Source organism: Mirounga angustirostris, unplaced genomic scaffold (genome assembly GCF_029215605.1).
Source record: "Mirounga angustirostris isolate CCGP_5_RB_7025 unplaced genomic scaffold, mMirAng1.0.hap1 SCAF_15, whole genome shotgun sequence".
NCBI classification, from domain to species: Eukaryota; Metazoa; Chordata; class Mammalia; order Carnivora; family Phocidae; genus Mirounga; species Mirounga angustirostris.
In genome coordinates this window covers 83,363,425-83,382,276 of record NW_026991723.1, presented here as the reverse complement: position 1 = coordinate 83,382,276, position 18,852 = coordinate 83,363,425, and the positions used below count along the sequence as shown (strand labels likewise).

The window sequence follows — 18,852 nt, the reverse complement described above, 5'->3', positions numbered from 1 at the left end:
GGCCAGGCACCTCCAGTCTCCCAGCTGACAGTTCCCCACCGGAGAGCTGGAAATCTAGCAGCACTACCAGGGTGGTTGGGAGGATTCATGGGGTTGTGGAAGGTACAGCGCTTAACAGAGCACCTGGCACGTGGACAGCTCTCTGTGGGTGTCAGTCATGATGGTTAAACCAGGTAGAGAAAGGACTGGTAAATTCTAACGTGCTATGGAAGTGGGACATAGTCTCATGATTTCCCAGAGACTCGCACAAACCCTAGATAGGAAAAAGCCCCACTCCTGCTCACCATCAGCTGGGGTCACTAAACTCAGGGCTCCTCTCATTTTCTGAGGACAGGTAAACACCCATCCAAGGCCCTGCTTACAGCAATTGGGATTCTGTGGGTCTCGTCGCCCCCAAATCTGCTAAGTGCCCCAGGGAGTCTGGAGACGGTGGTGGGAATCCACACTGAGACACGACCATGTGCTGCACTGTGCCCTCCCACCGAAGCTGTGTTTCTGTGGCTGGGTGGCGAGGCTCGGCCCCTGGGTGCTCTGCCTGCAACCCCTGAAGCCTGGAGCAGCTGCTCGAATTCATGCAAAGGAAGGCGCCCAGGTTTGCCCTGTCTATTTATAGCTTATTTATGAGGAAGGAAAAACAAGGGCCCAGTTGCCTTAGCAACCAGGAGCATCATGGGCTGCTTTCTCTGCAGTGGGAAATTGGCCAAGTCTCCTTGTGGGGGGCACCCCTGAATGTGTGTGTGTATCTCAACAGAGGACAGGGGTGAACCTTCTAAGACCTGTCCCACGCTGGATTCCTAGCAGCCTACAGGTTGCGGGGAGGGAGCCTGCCAGGCCCTTGGAAACCCCTCCCTGATGCAGAGGGCCGTGCACAGCTGAATTCTCTGTGGAAAGGCACACTCTGGTCTCTTGGTCTCGGTGCTGACTCCTGTCCTCTGGGTGCCCACCCTGCTGCCTCAGACCCTCTTGGGAGCCCTTTCCTGGCTGTGCTCTGGTACATGTCCCTTAGGGCATTTAGGGCAGGGAACTGAAGTTATAGTTTCCAGACCAGTGCCCCTTAAGGCTGTGATCTGGCCCAGAGCCTGGTACCGAGGAGGGGCTTAATAAATACTAAATGAAAGAATGAATGAATGGAGTGCTTTCATTTATGGTGTGTGTCCTTACTCAGTATGCACAAGTTAAGGGACACACAGTATGTAATGTTCTTTCATTTTACAGACCAGGAAACTGAGATTCAGACAGATGAAGAGACCAGCCCACAATCACACAGGTGGGAAATAGCTGGGCTGGATGAGAATCCTTGAGGAGGAAACCTTGCTTTTGCTCTGGCAAAGCCCCAGGGAACACGGGAACTTGGGTTTCAGCTGGGCCATAATTGTTGGGCGCCGGGGAAGGGCAACATGGTGCTGTGGCTGGTCTGGGGCTGAGAGGCATGTGGTTTGAATTTTGACTCTGCCACTTATCAGCTGTGTGACCTTGAATCATCGACTTTCCCTCTGTGGGCCTCAGTTGCTTCATCTGTAAAGTGGGGCAGTGATGCCTGGTTCTTGGGGACTGGTAACTTCCGGAGGGCAGGCACCGTGTCTGTCTCTTGATCATCTGTTTTCCCGGTGTTGGCACAATCTTAGGTGCCTAAGATAAGATGATCATGATTTCCTGTATATAAAGTAGATTGGGTGCTCTCAGGGAAGGTTGGTTGCTGCTCCATTATTAGGGAACTGAGACACAGAGAGCTTGGTGGTTCCCCTGAGATCACACAGCCAAATCCAGAGCAGAGGTGGTTGCTTTACTGGTCTGTCAGGTTTGCCTGGGACAAACCATTGCTGGGGATTAAATGGGACTGGGTCCGGGCCCTGGGGAGGGCATTCTGGACTGGGCTGCAGTCCCAGGGGGAAGGAGTCATGTTGGACAGGGAGGCTGAAGCAGGGGGTCTCTGAGTACCAGGGACCTAGAGCTGCAGGTACTGATCTGGAGGTGCTGAGGCCCCGTCCTAGGCTGTGTGGAGTTTGCCTGGCTTTGGGCTGGGCTTCTGAAGGTCCCGGGCTGCCTGGAGGCTCTCTGTCGCCCTCTGCTGGGCCACCTCTGGAGGCTCGAAGACCGGCAGTACCACCTCTTCAGTTGTCTGGGTGTGAAACCCATACCTAAGAGATCCAGGTAAGAAGAGGAATGCCCCAGGACAAACCGAGATCACAGATCATTTCCACATCCTTCCCTGGCTCCTCCCGCTCCCACCCAGATGCTATGGCAAAACACAGGCGCCCTGCCCCCACCCTCTGGGGGCTGCAGGCTGCTATGCTTCCTTGGAGGCCATCATATTCATCACTGTTTCCTGAAAACAATGCACACCCAGGGTTTTTTGTTTGGTTTTGTTTGTTCCATACCCCAAGCCCTCGCTCATATTCTGTCCCTCCTGCCTTCTCATTCCATGAGTGCGCTCTGTCCTTCTGAGCCTCTAGGCTTTTGGGGGCTTCTCTTCTCCCTGCAACCATTTCATGGTTTTGGAGGCTAAAGTCTGAAATCAAGGTGTTGGCAAGATTAGCTCCTTCTGAGGGCTGTGCCAGGCCTCTCGCCTGGTGGGTCTGGCGGCTTGCTGCCAATCATTGGCATTCCTTGGCATCTCTGCCTTCATGTCCACATAGCTCTTGCTGTGTGAATGTCTGTCGGCAAATTTCCCCTTTTTATAAAGACAACAGTCATACAGATTAGGATCTACCGTAATGACCTCATTTTAACTCTATCGCCTCTGTAAAGCCTTATTTCCCAATAAGGTCACATTCTGAGGTACTGGGGGTTGTGACTTCAACATAAGAATTTTAGGGTGGCACAATTCAGCCCCTAACACGAGGAGAAGAATTACATCCGGTCCATCTTGTGTTCATTCCCTTGGGGCTGAAACCAGTACAGGAGTGAGAGAGTTTGATGAATGTTACAGAAGAAGTTCTTCATCCTCAGTTTATTTGCTGACCTCCACAGTGCCCAGGGCATTTCAAACTATGACCTGTCCTGTCTAGGTCTTATGGACATGAGTCTCTGTCATCAGGAAATGGACTTCTCTAGAGCAGAGCCTAGATCTTCTTACTTTGACATTCACCAAAGGAGACACTCAGACTTTTCCATCAGTAGATTCCTGTGGAAGCAGGTAGGTGAGGCTTTACTTTCCTAATTCTGCACAAAAGACCCAGAAAAGTAATGAAAGAGAATTTAACTTTTGACAAATAATTATTGAACACACAGTTATGACAGACTCTGTAACTTCATTCCACCATTACTGAAGCTGTCGCTTACTTGCTATGAAATGAATGTATTAACATTAATAACTATTTATTAAAAAGCTGCTATATTCCTGGGATACATGCTTTTCATGGACAATTTTCAATTCTCACAGCAGCCTTTTACAAATGGAAATAAAATGAACCTAACATAAAGTTCACCATTTAAAAATGTGCAGTTCAGTGGGTTTTAGTTTATTCACAATGTCATGCAACCATTACCACAGCCTAATTCCAGAACATTTTCATCACCTCAAAAAGAGACTTCGTGCCCATCGGTCACTCCCCATTTTTTCCTCCCCCGATTTCCTAGCAACCACTAATCTAGTTTCTAACTCTATGGATTTGCCTAGTATGGATTTCAGAGAAACAGAACCATACTATACTCAGTTTTTTGGTTTTTTTTTTTTTTGTGCCTAGTGTCTTTCACTTAGCACAATATTTTCAAGGTTCACTCCTGTTGTAGCATGTATCAATGCTTCCTTCCTTTTTATGGTCGAATAATATTCTGTTGTGTGGACGTACCACATTTTGCTTATCCATTCATCAGCTGATGGACATTTGGGTTGTTTCCATTATTTGGTTATGCTGAATAATGCTGCTATGAATATCTATGTACAAGTTTTTGTGAACATATGCTTTTGATTCTCTTGGATATATACTTTAGAGACAAATTGCTGGGTCTATGTTTAACTTTCTGGGGAACTACCAAATGGTTTCCTATCAGGCATGTATGAGGGTTCCAGGTTCCCCACATCACCACCAACTCTTGTTATTTTCTGTCTTTTTTGATTATAGCCATCCTAGTGGGTGTGCACTGGTATCGCATTGTGGTTTTCATTTGCATTTCCCTAATGACTAATGATGTTGAGCATCTTCTCACGTGCTTCTTTTCTCAGAAGCCTTTTGAGGTAGCTCTTCTCTCCATTTGGCGGCAGGGGAAGGAGACTGAGAGTTGAGAGGACTTGCTCAGTGCAAGCAGGCGGTGGGCCTGTGCCTGGAACGTGGTCGTGTCTGTCTCCTAAGCCCCATGGAGTCTCATTAACAGGAGAAAACAGTTCTGGTCTGGTTCACAGGCGTCTGGCCTCCCATGCGACCAACTGGGACAAGTCCTTTCCCCGCTCCGGGCGTTAGTTACTCCTCCGCGCCACTTGGGGCGAAATACTCCAAGCACGTGCGCGCTCCTCGAGGAGCCCATGACTCCAAGATTAATGGCCCTGGCGCGGAGTTTGCCCCGCCCCTCCAGCCCAGGTCGCCGCAGGCGCCGGAAGTGCTCGGCTCTCTGCTCGTTTCTGCCGGCGCTCCGCCGGAAGTACTTTCTCGGGAAGATGGCGGCTGTGTCAGTCTACGAGCGGCCGGTTGGAGGTTTCTCTTTTGATAACTGTCGCAGGTGCGGCCGTGCCCGGGGCCAGGTTCCGGGCGGGCGTGGGAGTGCGGTGCCGGGGTGGGAGCTGGGCCGCGGTCTGATTTGGGAAGTCCAAACGAAGGGTGGACGGCGGGGCCTGCGGCCTGTGCCCCGCGGCCCGTGTGACTCAGGGGAATGAGGGCCTGAGAGTGGGTTTCTCTTGGAGGCCGAGCCCGCGCTTCCCCTTGCCCAGCGCACCCTACCAGTCTCCGTCTCTGTCTCCTGAGGCGAGATGCGGCCCCTCTCCGACGCTGGGCACGCCGAAAAACGCGACACTGGTCCTGATCTTGGGGGGACTCAGTGAACGGATGGGCTTGAAAGCGAATAGTAGCTTTTCTTTTCCTGAGTTCCCTATTAGACACTCTTGGTGCCAGGGCCGCGCGACGTGGTCCAGCCCTTCCATGCTTCATTCTCTGCTTTTCTTTCAGAAATGCCGTCTTGGAAGCCGATTTTGCGAAGAAAGGGTACAGGCTTCCAGCGGCCCGGAAAACTGGCACGACCATCGCGGGGGTGGTCTATAAGGTAAGCCGGCACAGCCGGTGACTGAACTGATTACAGGAACCAGGCCGCTTGGCGTCCTTTTCCTTCTCCGAGCTCTGTCAGGAAGGGCTCATGTTTCAGAATACGTCGGGAAAGGTCCCTCAGGATTTGTCGGGAGGTTTTGTGTGCTTACCAACCGTTTATATTCTTTCCCCACTTTTTAGAATTTTGGCAGGAGATCAGTACTTTTCTGTCTTGAGATACTACGTTGGGAACCAGGGTTATGTTGCTGGGAAAACACAGGATTTCGGATCAGACAGGTCTAACCATTTAACTTTGATGCTGCTTCCAACTTTGGGCAAGTCACTTTCCTTCTCACAGCCACACTTCACCGTCCATCAAATGGACCGAATAACTCCTGCCTTAAATTGTGGAAAGGGTCGAAAGAGATAATGGTTATTGTTGTTAAAGAGTGATGTCTTTTAAAAAGAAATCGACGGAGGTGGCTATTCTAATGGGAGGATTTCTGCATCTTAATCCAGACTTTCCTCATACTAGGTCTGTGATTTGTAAGGAATTCACTAAATCTGTGAGCCTCATTTGAAAACAGGAATGATAATTCCTACCACCTACTTGGCCTTCAACCTATAACGTTAATTAACAAGGCTTTTCTTGAATTCTGAAAGTACAGCACAATATTTTTGGTAGGAGTTTCAGTGGGGGGTGGAGGTTTGGGGAAAACAGGGGCTGGCCAACATTGTTTGTCCTAAACTAGAGTAGAGAGCTGTGGTTTATATATGTGAAATTGTTTTAAGTGTATTTTTTTTAAAAATAGGATGGCATAGTTCTTGGAGCAGATACAAGGGCAACTGAAGGGATGGTTGTTGCGGACAAGAACTGTTCAAAAATACACTTCATATCTCCTAACATTTAGTAAGTATCAGTTAGTTTGAATAGCTCTTATATTTTCAAACATGTCACGGTTAAAATGGAATTTACTTTGTTGTTCACTGAAACCTGTTGTTTAACTTGTATTTTCTTTTTTATCTCCCTTAAGTGATATTTTCATCTGCCTGTCACCTAAGCTGGTCATCCGCAAGTTCTCCTTTGCTTTAGTCTTTAATTCTCTTGGTCTCCAGTTCTGCTTTCTGTGTGCCTCTTGAAACCATTCCCTCCGCTAAAGCCTTAGTTCACATGCTTGTTTCTCATCTGGACTATTGCAGTTGTCATTTAAATGATCTCTCTGCCTTTGGTCTCTTTATTATCTGCCCTTTTGCTATATTGGATTTTGTAAAACAGATCTGATTATGTCCCTTTCCTCTTAAAAAAATATATATATATTTTTAAACATATGATTATGCTTTTTTTTTTTTTTTTTAAGATTTTTTATTTATTTATGAGAGAGAGAGAGAGCATGAGAGGGGAGAGGTCAGAGGGAGAAGCAGAGTCCCCGCTAAGCAGGGAGCCCTATGTGGGACTCGATCCTGGGACTCCACGGTCACAACCTGAGCTGAAGGCAGTTGCTTAAGCAGCTGAGCCACCCAGGTGCCCTAAAAATATTTCAAGAGACTTCACATTTCCACACTGCTTTCAGAATAAAATTGGAACTCTGTAGCATGATATGTAAGATCTTGCCCAGTGTCAGAAAAATTTACCTTTTCACCTTATTTAGCTGCCATTCCCCTGTGTTCCAGTTATACCCGGACTGTTCCTGTTCCTCTCATCTCCAAGCTCTTTCCCCTTTGCTTTTGCCAGTCCCTCTGCCTAGAATTGCCCTTTCCTTTTTGTTTATATGGTGGTGTTTTATTCTTTCAAATCCAGCTCACGTGAGACCTCTAAGATCAGAATTAATTGCTGTCTCTCCTGTTTCCCATAGCGTTTTGTACTTATGCTGCTATATCGTATTATACGAGGTTTTAGAATTTTTGCCTTCTTTTGTCTCCTTCACTCAACTGTGAAATCAAGTGCTAGGATTGTGTCATATTTTCTTTATTCTCAGCACTTTGTCATGACTGGTACCTGGTAGTAAATATTTGGTAAATGTTAAATTACAAGGCTTTTAATATGCCTTGGCTCTTTGGTACAACTTGAATATATTTTTAGGATTAGTAAAATGCAGACTGTGTTAGAAGCACAGAAGCTAATGATTTGAAATGTTCTATTGGGCCACAGAAAATATGTTTACACAGGACTAGATGCATATTCTCAGTTTCATGTTTATTTAAGATTGGTTAGACAGGGTAGTTACAGTGCAGAATATACTCAGAAACATCTCTCTGTGTACCTGAACTTAGTGGAAGTTATCCAGGAAGCTCCACTTCTAATTGACCCCTTTGGTAATTGAATTTCAGCTAAGTTTCTGATTGTATTTTTTAGTTGCTGTGGTGCTGGGACAGCTGCAGACACAGACATGACAACCCAGCTCATTTCTTCCAATTTGGAGCTTCACTCCCTCTCCACTGGCCGCCTTCCCAGAGTTGTGACAGCCAATCGGATGCTGAAGCAGATGCTTTTCAGGTAAGGTTCCAGGTGGGGATTTGTTTGTTTCTTTTTTTTTTTGTAATTTTATTTAAATCAATTATCATATAGTGTGTTACTAGTTTCAGAGGTAGAGTTCAGTGATTCATCAGTTGCATATAACACCCGGTGCTCATTACGTCATGTGCCTTCCTTAATGCCCATCACCCAGTTGCCCCATCCCCCTACCCACCACCATTCCAGCAACCCTCAGTTTGTTTCCTAGAGTTAAGAGTCTCTTATGGTTTGTCTCCTCTCTGATTTTGTCGTATTCTAGTTTTCCGTCCCTTCCCCTAGATCCTGTTTTGTTTCTTAAATTCCACATGAGTGAAATCATAATTGTCTTTCTCTAATTGACTTACTTCACTTAGCATAATACCCTCTAGTTCCATCCACGTCATTGCAAATGGTAAGATTTCTTTCTTTTTTTTTTTTTTGATGGCTGAGTAATATCCCATTGTATACATATACCACATCTTTTTTATCCATTCATCTGTCGATGGACGTCTGGATTCTTTCCATAGTTTGGGTACTGTGGATTTTGCTGCTATAAACATTGGGGTGGAAGTGCTGCTTCGGAACACTCTGTTTGTTCCAGGATGGGGATTTCTGTAGTATCTTTTTCTCCTATCTTAGATTTTCAGCTGAGGGGATCCTGGAAGCTAGAGAAAAAGCATTCAGAAATACCATTTTATTCTAGAAATCAGTTGTTACCATTTTAATATCAGAAGGCTTTTGATGATGTATTTGAATTTTTGGGATCTAGTTTTTTTTTTTTTTCTCTTCAAGATTTTATTTATTTATTTGACAGAGAGAGAGAGATAGCAAGAGCAGGAACACAAGGGGGGGAGTGGGAGAGGGAGAAGCAGGCTTCCCATGGAGCAGGAAGCCCGATGCGGGGCTCAATCCCAGGACCCTGGGATCACGACCTGAGCCAAAGGCAGACGGTCAGTGACTGAGCCACCTAAGCGCCCCAGGATCTGGTTTTTTTTTCCCCCCTATGAATAAATCACATGTGACCACAGTCATTTCTGGAAGCATAGGGCATTACTGGATTAAAAATTTCTTTTATTTATAGTAAGAAAGTTAGAACTGGACAGAACCTTTGGTTCATCTTGTGAAAACACATAGACAAAAACAATTGTTTTTTTCTCCCTCTTTTAGGGGCAAAATAACAGTGAAATGAAAAATTGTATTTGTAGTTGACTGTGAGTGATATAATAACATTAATATTAACGCACATTTATTTTTCTCTTTGTGCCAGACCCTGTGCTTAGTTCTTTATGCACGATCTCATTTTACCCTTTGATAGAGCAGCCCCTCTGAGATGGGGGCTGTTAACATCTCCAATATTTTTTTTTTTTTAAGGGTTCCCAAGTCTTTTTTTTTTTTTAAGATTTTATTTATTCAGGGGCACCTGGGTGGCTCAGTCGTGAAGCGTCTGCCTTCGGCTCAGGTCATGACCCAGGGTCCTGGGATCGAGCCCCGCATCGGGCTCCCTGCGACGCGGGAAGCCTGCTTCTCCCTCTCCCACTCCACCTGCTTGTGTTCCCTCCTCACTGTCTCTCTCTCTCTGTCAAATAAATAAATAAAATCTTAAAAAAAAAAAAAAGATTTATTCATTTGACAGAGAGGGAGAGCACAAGTAGGCAGAGCGGCAGGGAGAGGGAGAAGCAGGCTGTCCGCTGAGCAGGGAGCTGGACGAGGGGCTTGATCCCAGGACCCTGAGATCATGACCTGAGCTGAAGGCAGCCGCTTAACCGACTGAGCCATCCAGGCGCCCCAACATCTCCAATATTTAAGTGAAGCTGAGGTTTACAGAAGTGTAGTTGCCTGCCTGATCTGGCCTTCACACCCTGCTGACTTCCACCCACAGTGCTCTTAGTTTGGTCTCCCTTTCATCCTTAATCAGATCATCACTTTACATTTGTGTAGTTTTCCTCTTTTTCAAATTCTAAGTCTGTTTTCTGATTTGCTCCTTGTAGAGAGAAGAGGGGCAGTGTATTAGAGCAGAACCAGGAAATAGCCCGGACATTCAGTGGTGGGTTAGAATATTGGTTTCTCCTTTTGGGACCTGCATTACCTTTAACAGATTCTCTCTTTTTCCTTCTTTGTAGATTTGTAGAATCTAGAATCATGGTGCTTTTTTTTTTTTTTTTTTTTTGTAGTTGACTGGAGATCTTATTCTGGTTCTCATCATTCATTAAGCAACCTAGAGAAAACATTTTCTTTATCTCTGTCCCAAGCAGCAGCAGCTGCAGCCAGGCCTGTGAGATAAGAGGGAAGCAGGAATAGAAAGCCAGGATTGTAAACTGGTGGCATACAAGCTGTATTCAGCTTGTAGAGAAATTGTATTTGGGCTGCATAGTGTTTTTTTAAAAAACAGTGGCCAATAATTATAAATTGGGAGATTGGAATAAAAAATCTGGATTTCTGGCTTAAAAATTTTTTTTTAATTAATTATTTCCTGGCTTCATTTGAAAAAATTCATAAAGAGGGTGGGATAATAGGCGGCAGTAATCTTCTGGAACGGAGCGGCGGATGTTGCCTTTAGAAGGGGGGAGCATGTGCTCCTGTCAGTTCCTGCCTGGTTTGACTTCCTTCCGGCCTGGCTCTTGCCTTTCTGTGAGCTTGCTGGTCTTCATCTGTGAGTCTGGCACGGCCCTAGGCTCTCAGCAAGTGGATATGAGGCAGTGTAGCTCTGCAGCAAGGTCTGTAGCATAGTTCCCACTTTACAGCTGAGAAGACCGGGACTCAGAGGAGTCTATGGGCGGGAAGCCTAGTCGTATCTACCTAATGCATGCTCTGGCTGTACTGAGCCCTTCTGTGGGTGATTTCCATGTATTTATGTGCATGGTCATCATCCTAATCTTGGAGAATTACTGCGTATCAAACAAATTCTCCCAATACAGTGTGAGAACTTGTTAAAGCACATCTGTTGTCAAGATTTCCGAAGACATTCGTGAATTTGATTTTAAATGTAAAGCTCCCTCTGGTGGTTTTTGTGGTGCATTACATTTAAAGCAAATTTTAAACTTGTAAAATTGCGTTAAATGGCAAATTTTCAAGATTTCTTCCAATGTCATTTAAAGCATCTACCCAAACCTCACAGGTCTTTCTGTTAATCTCTCTTTAGAATGTTTTAGGAATTCTAAATTCACTTTTTTCAGTGTTTTATTATTTTTAGTTTAACATACTTTATAAAAATTAAATTTTATCACAGTTTTTTTATTTTTTTAAAGATTTTCTTTATTTATTTGACAGAGAGAGACACAGTGAGAGAGGGAACACAAGCAGGGGGAGTGGGAGAGGGAGAAAGCAGGCTTCCCGCTGAGCAGGGAGCCTGATGCGGGGCTTGATCCCAGGACTCTGGGATCATGACCTGAGCCGGAGGCAGACGCTTAACGACTGAGCCACCCAGGCGCCCCGAGAGGAACATTTTAAAATTTAACCAGGATGATTATGGTTCATTATGTGTCTTCTGACATTTTTGTTGAGTTACATAAAATGTAAATGTGGTATAAGGGAAAAAGCATAGGATTTCACTTTATTTTTTTCACCCCCCCCTTTTTTTTTAAAAAAGATTTTATTTATTTATTAGAGAGAGGGAGGGAGAGTGAGCATGAGCGTGGTGAAGGGCTGAGGGAGAAGCAGACTCTCCGCTGAGCAGGGAGCCCGATGGGGGGCTTGATCCCAGGACGCTGGGATCTTGACCTGAGCAGAAGGCAGATGCTTAACCGACTGAGCCACCTGGGCATCCCAGGATTTCACTTTAGAAGTTTGGTTCAGGTCTCATCTAAAGCACTTAGAGTTGTGTGACCTTGGGCAGTTCACCTTACCTTTCTTAGCCTCAGTTTCTTCCTCAATAAGATGAGGATAATAGTTTTGTTTTTTTATTTTAAGATTTTATTTATTTATTTGAGAGAGAGAAAGTGTGCGTGAGAGAGAGAGCACAAGCAGAGGGTAGGGGCAGAGGGAGAGGGAGAAGCAGGCTCCCCGCTGAGCAGGGAGCCTGATGCGGGGCTTGATCCCAGGACCCTGAGATCATGACCCGAGCCGAAGGCAGATGCTCAATGGACTGAGCCACCCAGGCACCCCGAGGATAATAGTTTCTGACTCTCTGACTTTTGAGGAGGAAATGAATAAAGAAGCAAGGCTTACGACGATGCCCAGTACAGGGCCTAATGCACAGTTAGGTCCCCCTAAATTCAGAGGCTGAAAAAGAGAACAAGGTGTATTCATCTTGCTTTTACTGTTCCATTTTTCCCCGAATAATCCATTTCCATGTCTGTGAATCAGTAAGAAAAGGGGGTTTGATAAACAGAAGTGGACATCTTTTCCTTTATGTAAGCAGTACTTTTATTTTACGTTTACGATGGCTGAATGTAGAAGATGTACGTGTTACTTGTTCCCTCTGAGCATGAGCCTCCTAGTCGAGTCTAATAGAAATCTTTGTAGTCTCTGATTCTGTATTCCAGAAACTCCTTGAAAATATAGAGCCTCTATTTATTATGTTAATTGTGCTTTTATTTACTATGAAAGTAATGTATATTCATTGTAAAAAATTTGGAAAATACTGAAGAGCCCAAAGAAAAAATAAAAATTTTTCAGTTCAGGGAAAATCATGTTTTGGTTAGGTATCTATACTTCTAGTCTTTTAAGTTGTTGGCTCACTCATTCATTGAATCCTTCTTTGCTTCCTTCCTTGTTACTAGTACACGTTCTCCGTAAAACCTAAGATAGAAGACAGGGATAAACTAAAAAAATACAAAAATTATCTGAGTTCCTACCACCCATAAGCAGTTGGTTCTAGCAGGTTACTATATGCCTTTCAAGCTTTTTTCCATTTACTAATACATAGTTTGTTCTGTAAAAATGGGATCATAGTTGTACATTCTATCCTGGAATACAACCTGTTGTTTTCATCTACCAGTGTGTGTTGAATAGTTTCCATTTGGAGCATTTCAAAATGAAAATCACCTTTTAAAAAATTATTGTAAAAGTAATGTGTGATCAATATAAAAATCTCCAACACTGGAAATGTGAAAAGAAGGAAGTAAATGTCACCTCATGTTTTGTTACTTAGACACATACGTTGTAAATCTTTGAGAACTATTTTTCCAGACCTTTTATACTATGACATTTTCTCATTTATGTATTTACAACGGTGGAATCCTGTGTGTTGTTTTGTAACTGACCCTGTTCACATAATAGTATATTGTTAATGTTGTTCCCATTAGTAGAAGAGCTCAGCATCCAGAGTTTCTACCTTGAGCTCATAGAGGAGTTCTGGAGACCTGTGACCCTCCTGACGTAGTAAAAAACCTGTATGTACACTTGTTATGAGTCAGGGTTCCACAGTGTCAATCAGTTTTTCAAAGGGGTCTGTGACCTATAAAAGTTAACCACTGATCAATATCAATTTTTGGTGGTATCACAGTATTCCATTCTCTAGATGGACCATAATTTAACCAATTTTGAACTTTAACAGTGTTGCTTGTTTTAAGGTATCATAAGGTATCCCATGAACCCTTTGGAACATAGGACATTTAGGTACTTGTGTGATTAATTCCTCATGCTGTATTCTAAAATAAATTCCTAGAAATGGAATTATTGAGTCAAAGGTATGCACATTTAACATTTTGATACACGTTGCCAAACCCACCCTTGAGAAATGTTGCACTGAGTTGCACTACCGTCGGTGTATGAGAAAATACCCCGTGATCTGGATGATCTAGAGCATAGCTAGGTCAGTTTATTTAGCTAGTTCTCTGTTTCTACTTTTTTGGCATCGTAAACGGTATTGCAGTAAACAACCTTGTGCATCCATTTCTGCATATTTGTCTGATTATATCCTTAGAATTTGATTCCTGGAAGTAGAGTTTCTGGATCTAAGGAATATAATAACTTCCAAAACAACCTGTTTGATGCTTTCAAAAGAATCTAAGATATGTTTTAGCTTGGAAGGAAACTAGCTGATTATTACTGATTTTATTTAAACAGCCTGTCTGGCAGGCAGTTGGTGTAGTGGGTCAGGCCCTGGACTGGGGTGGGAGTGGTGGGTTTGGTGATTCCCACGGCTCATCCCAGAGCCCTGTGACCTAGTCTTGACCCTGCTACTACCTCATGTGGCTTAGGACCAGTTTCTTTTCCTCTTTCTGGGCCTCTGTTTTCTTTTGAGACTGTTTCTAGAATCCTTTCCTGCTCTTTACTTTTTCACTTATAACTGGAAGATCTTTCCTTCCTTCCTCTTTCTTCCTTTCCTTCTTTCTTTCCTTCCTTTCTTTCTTTTGATTTTAATTTTTTAAAGTAATTCCTGTACCCAACATGGGGCTCAAAACCACAACCCCAAGATCAAGAGTTGCATGCCCTACTGACTGATCCAGCCAGGCACCCTTGGGATGTTCTTTGTGAAAGAGCAATTTGGTAGTCAGGGATGGGGGAAATAATTGGACTTGACTATTCTGGTTACCAAGAGTGCTCCCTGATGAGTAGTTATGTCTCAGACAGTCTACAGTTAGGACTTTTATTGGTTTTTGTGTTTATTTCTCTCAATTTTAATGATTATATCATTAGGCAAATTCATTATGTGTTGGTTTCATTTTTCTTTCCAAAGAGCTAAAGGCTCGGGGTGGAGGACTTTAAATCCAGCTTGTTTATTTAGCATAGTGATTCTAATGGTAAAAAATGGAACCACATACAGGGAAAGCAATCTGTAGAAGTAGAAAACCAACTAGGTGAGGGATCCAAAGAACAAATACATGCACAATTCAACAGAGGTAGGGTGGGGTGGAGAATGTATTCCCATCCCTGTTCCTGAAGAGGCATTGCTTCCTCCTGTGGGCAGTAGGAATGTGTTTTAGAGGCTATTGTGGAGTTATTTCATCATTCACTTCCCTGCATGATGAAATATTTTTATTTTACTCAATAAGAACTCACATCTATGATTATAATTTTGTGAATTTATTCAGAAGAGAAGGTGTTTTGACATGAGCCATTGTCCTGTGAGGCTATGATGAGGTGAGGTTGAGAATTTGAACAGCTTGAGTTTAGCAGCTCCTCAGTGTTCACTTTGAAAGTAGTTGATTTACTGATCCCTGAGAGGTGTGATGGGAAGGGTGCTGATAAATTTTGGAGTAAGCCAAGCTCAGTTGTGAGAGATCGGGCTGGCACTTAATGTCTTTGGGTTGCTTTTCTCTAAAGTGAGAACAGTTCTCTTTCTCCCCCCCCCCCAAAGATTTATTTATTTATTTGAGAGAGAATTTGAAGCAGATTCTGCACTGAGCGTGGAGCCTGATGCAGAGTTCAATCTCATGAGCCTGAAATCATGACCTGAGCCAAATCCAAGAATAAGACACTTAACCGAATGTGCTACCCAGGCGCCCTAAGAACGATTCTCTTTTAAAGGGAGCTGTATGACTGAGGAAATAAGCATGTTGGAGGACCTCACAGGATTGAGTCATTATGGGCTGATAGTGGATGTCTCAACTTATGTTGCTTCTGGTCTGCATTTTGTTCCCATCAAAACAGTAACCACTTCATGAAATAGTAGCAGTGTAAGAAAAGTCTTTTGTTGTCTGACTTCTCAAACAGCTTTTGGTTAAGTTACAGTGATACAAGTAGACTCATTTTTTTTTTTTTTTCTTATACATACTCTGATCACCAGGTATCAAGGTTACATTGGTGCAGCCCTAGTTTTGGGGGGAGTAGATGTTACTGGACCTCACCTCTACAGCATCTATCCTCATGGATCAACTGATAAGTTGCCTTATGTCACCATGGGTGAGTGTAAAATTTCCCTGATGTTTCAGAATCCTCTTATTTACCAAGGTGGTCTCTTAAAGAGCTGGTCTATTTCCTGTTAGAGGAGCCAGGGCAGTATAGTGCTTTGATTCATTCTACATATATTTATTGATTTCCTCCTACGGATTAGGCCCTGTTTTAAGTGCTTGGGATACAGCAGTGAACAAAATTTAAAGATTCTTGCCTGCAAGGAGTTTGTATTTTAGTGAGGGTAGACAGACAATAGCAACAACTACTATAAATATATTAATGTTAGAAAGTGATAAATACTAGGAGAAAAAAGTAATGCAGGTGATAATTGTACTACAGTTACGCAAGATAACTACTTTTGGGGAAAACTGGGTCATGGGTATACAGAAACTCAGTGTATTATTTCTTACATCTGCATGTGAATTTACCATTATCTCAAAACAAAAAGTTAGAAAAATTAATGCAGGCTAAGGGGATGTCGGAGTGTTGGGGTGGAAGGCAGAGTATCATGTTAAATAGGATGCTTCAGGTAGGTCTCGAGGTGAGGTTTCAGTGGAGGGAAACTAGAGTGGAGGTCTCATAGCAGGAACATGCATATAGGGCGTGCATTGAATTTTTTTTTTTTTTTTTAATGCTAGAGTGACTGGGGCCCTTCTTAATTTCTGAGATCAAAGGCATTTAATTCCTTTCTGAACCTTGATTGCCTCACCTGTGGAATGGTGTCAATAGTATTTACTGTATATGCCAGGTTGTGATAATTAGAAATAATGTATATAAAGAATCTGGCCCTCTGCCTGGACTGTAATAGTAGTTACTCTTTTCAGACCAGCTTTTTGCATTGGTACTTTGGTTCTCAGTGCTAGACAAGAGTTGTTTTTTTTTAATATTTTGTTTATTTGAGAGAGAGAGAGAGAGAGAGCACACCCACGAGCAGGGGGCTGGGGGAGAAGCAGGGATCATGACCTGAGCCAAGCTTAATCGACTGAGCCACCCAGGCACCCCAAGAGTTTTGTTTTTTTTTTTAATGACCACCGAAAAAAGGAGTGAGAAAATGGGGATTTTCAAATTCTAACTTTTATGTTAAATTTCTGAGTTGGATTGTTTAGTTACAGAAATTTGAACAGGTCATGTATAGCTGGTATTTTTCCAGCTGTTGTTTACCTCTTACATTTTTTGTCTTGGTATCTTGGCTCTGAAGAGCTAGGAGACTGCTGCCTTGAATAGTTTGGAAATTGCCAGTTTGAGACCTTGCTGTTCCATAGTGTCATCTAGCCTCTTAGAAGGTTTTTATACAACAGATGTTCCCTGTTTGTTGGGGAGAATGATTTACCCCCAGATACCATATGGATGAGTCTTTGTAATTATTTTAAAATGAAGATACTTACAGTAATTTTAGAATTGTTCTGAACTGCTTTATTCAAATATATTTGTTATCTTCATCAGAGTACTGTTTTTATTTCTCCTTGTCTGATTGATGCCTTTAAATGGTGGGAAGGGTGAAGTAGCTTTTTCTATTTAGTGGTTTCATTTCTTTTTTTTTTTTAACTGAAAAAAATTTTACAGTAACAGAAAAGTAACCATAATGTGCAATGAAAGTCATATATGCTCTTTACTCATATTTGTCAGTGAACATTTTACCACTCTTGCTCTCGCTTGCTCATACATTATTATTGTTCTTATTCTTAATTTTTTGTGTGGAATCATTTGAGAGTAAGTAGGAAGGAGCAGACACCATTACCTTCCACCTCTAAATCCTTTATGATGTTCTCTTACGTTACCTTGATAAATGATCACATTCAGGAAATTTAATACCATTACAAAGCAGGTTCATTTTTAAGAAGGAAAAATTGAATTGGTTTCTTTTGCCTTTGAACTGTAGTAATTTGTCTTCTGAGCACAATCCTGAATTTAGGAAAAGTTGTTGACAGCAGGCCGTCAGGCAACCCCACATTGTGTTCTCTCCTGGCCAACAGCGATCTTGCTGTTCCAAGTCTGCTGTGAGTCCAGGGTGATGGTTCCGCAGCCTTGAGTTCATAGCACGCTTGTGTTTAGAAATCATTGCTCTACACAGTCTAGTTTTGTTATCATAAAAGACCGGATTAAGGAGGAGATATCTGTAACATTTGATTTTAATACACAAGTAAATAATTATTTTGAGCTTTAGTTTGTTCATCTGTTCATTTATTTATCAACTCTCTCTTGCCTTCTGTGTCTAGGCACTGTGGCAGGCTCCGCAGATAGAGATGAATGCGTGGATCCTTGCCCTCAATATCCTCACGCTGTAGTGAGGGAGCCAGATGTACAAACTGACAAGGGCAGTAGGTACAAAGGCCAGTGGAGGCCCGGGGAGAAAGGATTACATCGAAATGGGAGGATTTCAGGAAAAGCTTCACTTCACATGAACGGAATCTTAAAAGAAGCATAAGTTACTTTTCGTTCATTTATCAAATACTTATTTAGCATTCACTATGGGCTAGGCATTGTGCTAGGTGCTGGGAATAGAGTGGTCAGCACAGCACCTGCCCTCAGAACTTACAGCCTCATGTGGGAGACAGGAATTAAAGTGGTATACATTCATCTAAAAGAATGCACTGTGCTAAGTGCCCTGGAGAAAAAGAACAGTAATAAGAGAGAGGAACAGGAAGGACTATGTGGATAATGGCTGTTTGGGACGTCCTTGCTGAGCAAGTGACGTTAAAACATTTTCTAATGAAAGTAATTTACGAACATGACAAAACGTTCCAAGTGGGAATATTACATGAAAAATAAGTGTTTTTCATATCCCTCCTCCAAAGTAACCACTCTTAAGTTTATTGTTTTTTCCAGAAAATGTTTTATGAAATACCATATAGCTCTGTCAGTCTGTGCCTATTAAAACTACACAAATGAAGTCATACTGTGCACACTTTTCCTTTATTGTTAACTTGTTTTGAAGAAGTTCTTTACCAGCACATGTAGATCTGTACTGTAATAACAGTTACATAGAAATGTGTTATATGGCTGTATCATGATTTACTGACCCATTCTATTGATGAATATTTTGGTTATTTTTGCAACGAATGTGTCTTGGTTTACTTAGGTAAGTACAGACTTCAGATAAATTCCTAGTGGAATATCAGGATTAGGGTATGTTTGTGTGTTGCTCAGAATTCTCTGTTGCAAAGCAATAGAATTAATGATTTAAGAAAAGAGGACTATGTTGTAAAGGATAGTAGGTGGCTTACGGAATAGCTGGGAGGGCACATGCTGGCTTTGGGGCCCAGAGCGGTGTCAGAACTCACGCTGCAGAGTAGACCACGGCAGGCGAGTACAGAGTGTTCCAGACTGCAGTCCTGCCCCAGCTGGAGCTGGCTTACTGCTGGGATGCTGGGGCCTGGTGCTGGGGCCTGCTCAGCCTCCCTGATGGTTTCA

At 43.0% G+C, this 18,852-nt stretch overlaps 1 protein-coding gene across 3 annotated transcripts in view; it reads left to right on the top strand.

Annotated features, from left to right (window-relative positions):
* The first annotated feature begins 4,498 nt into the window (after positions 1 to 4,498).
* PSMB7 (proteasome 20S subunit beta 7) overlaps positions 4,499 to 18,852 on the top strand; it is a 59,567-nt gene continuing 45,213 nt past the window's right edge. For all 3 annotated transcript variants that reach the window (XM_045883129.2, XM_045883128.2, XM_045883127.2), the window contains exons 1-5: positions 4,499 to 4,656; positions 5,100 to 5,193; positions 5,987 to 6,084; positions 7,528 to 7,668; positions 15,335 to 15,450. In XM_045883129.2, coding sequence (XP_045739085.1) covers positions 4,595 to 4,656; positions 5,100 to 5,193; positions 5,987 to 6,084; positions 7,528 to 7,668; positions 15,335 to 15,450 — 511 coding nt within the window. In that variant the 5' untranslated portion in view covers positions 4,499 to 4,594. The remainder of the gene's footprint in view (positions 4,657 to 5,099; positions 5,194 to 5,986; positions 6,085 to 7,527; positions 7,669 to 15,334; positions 15,451 to 18,852) is intronic.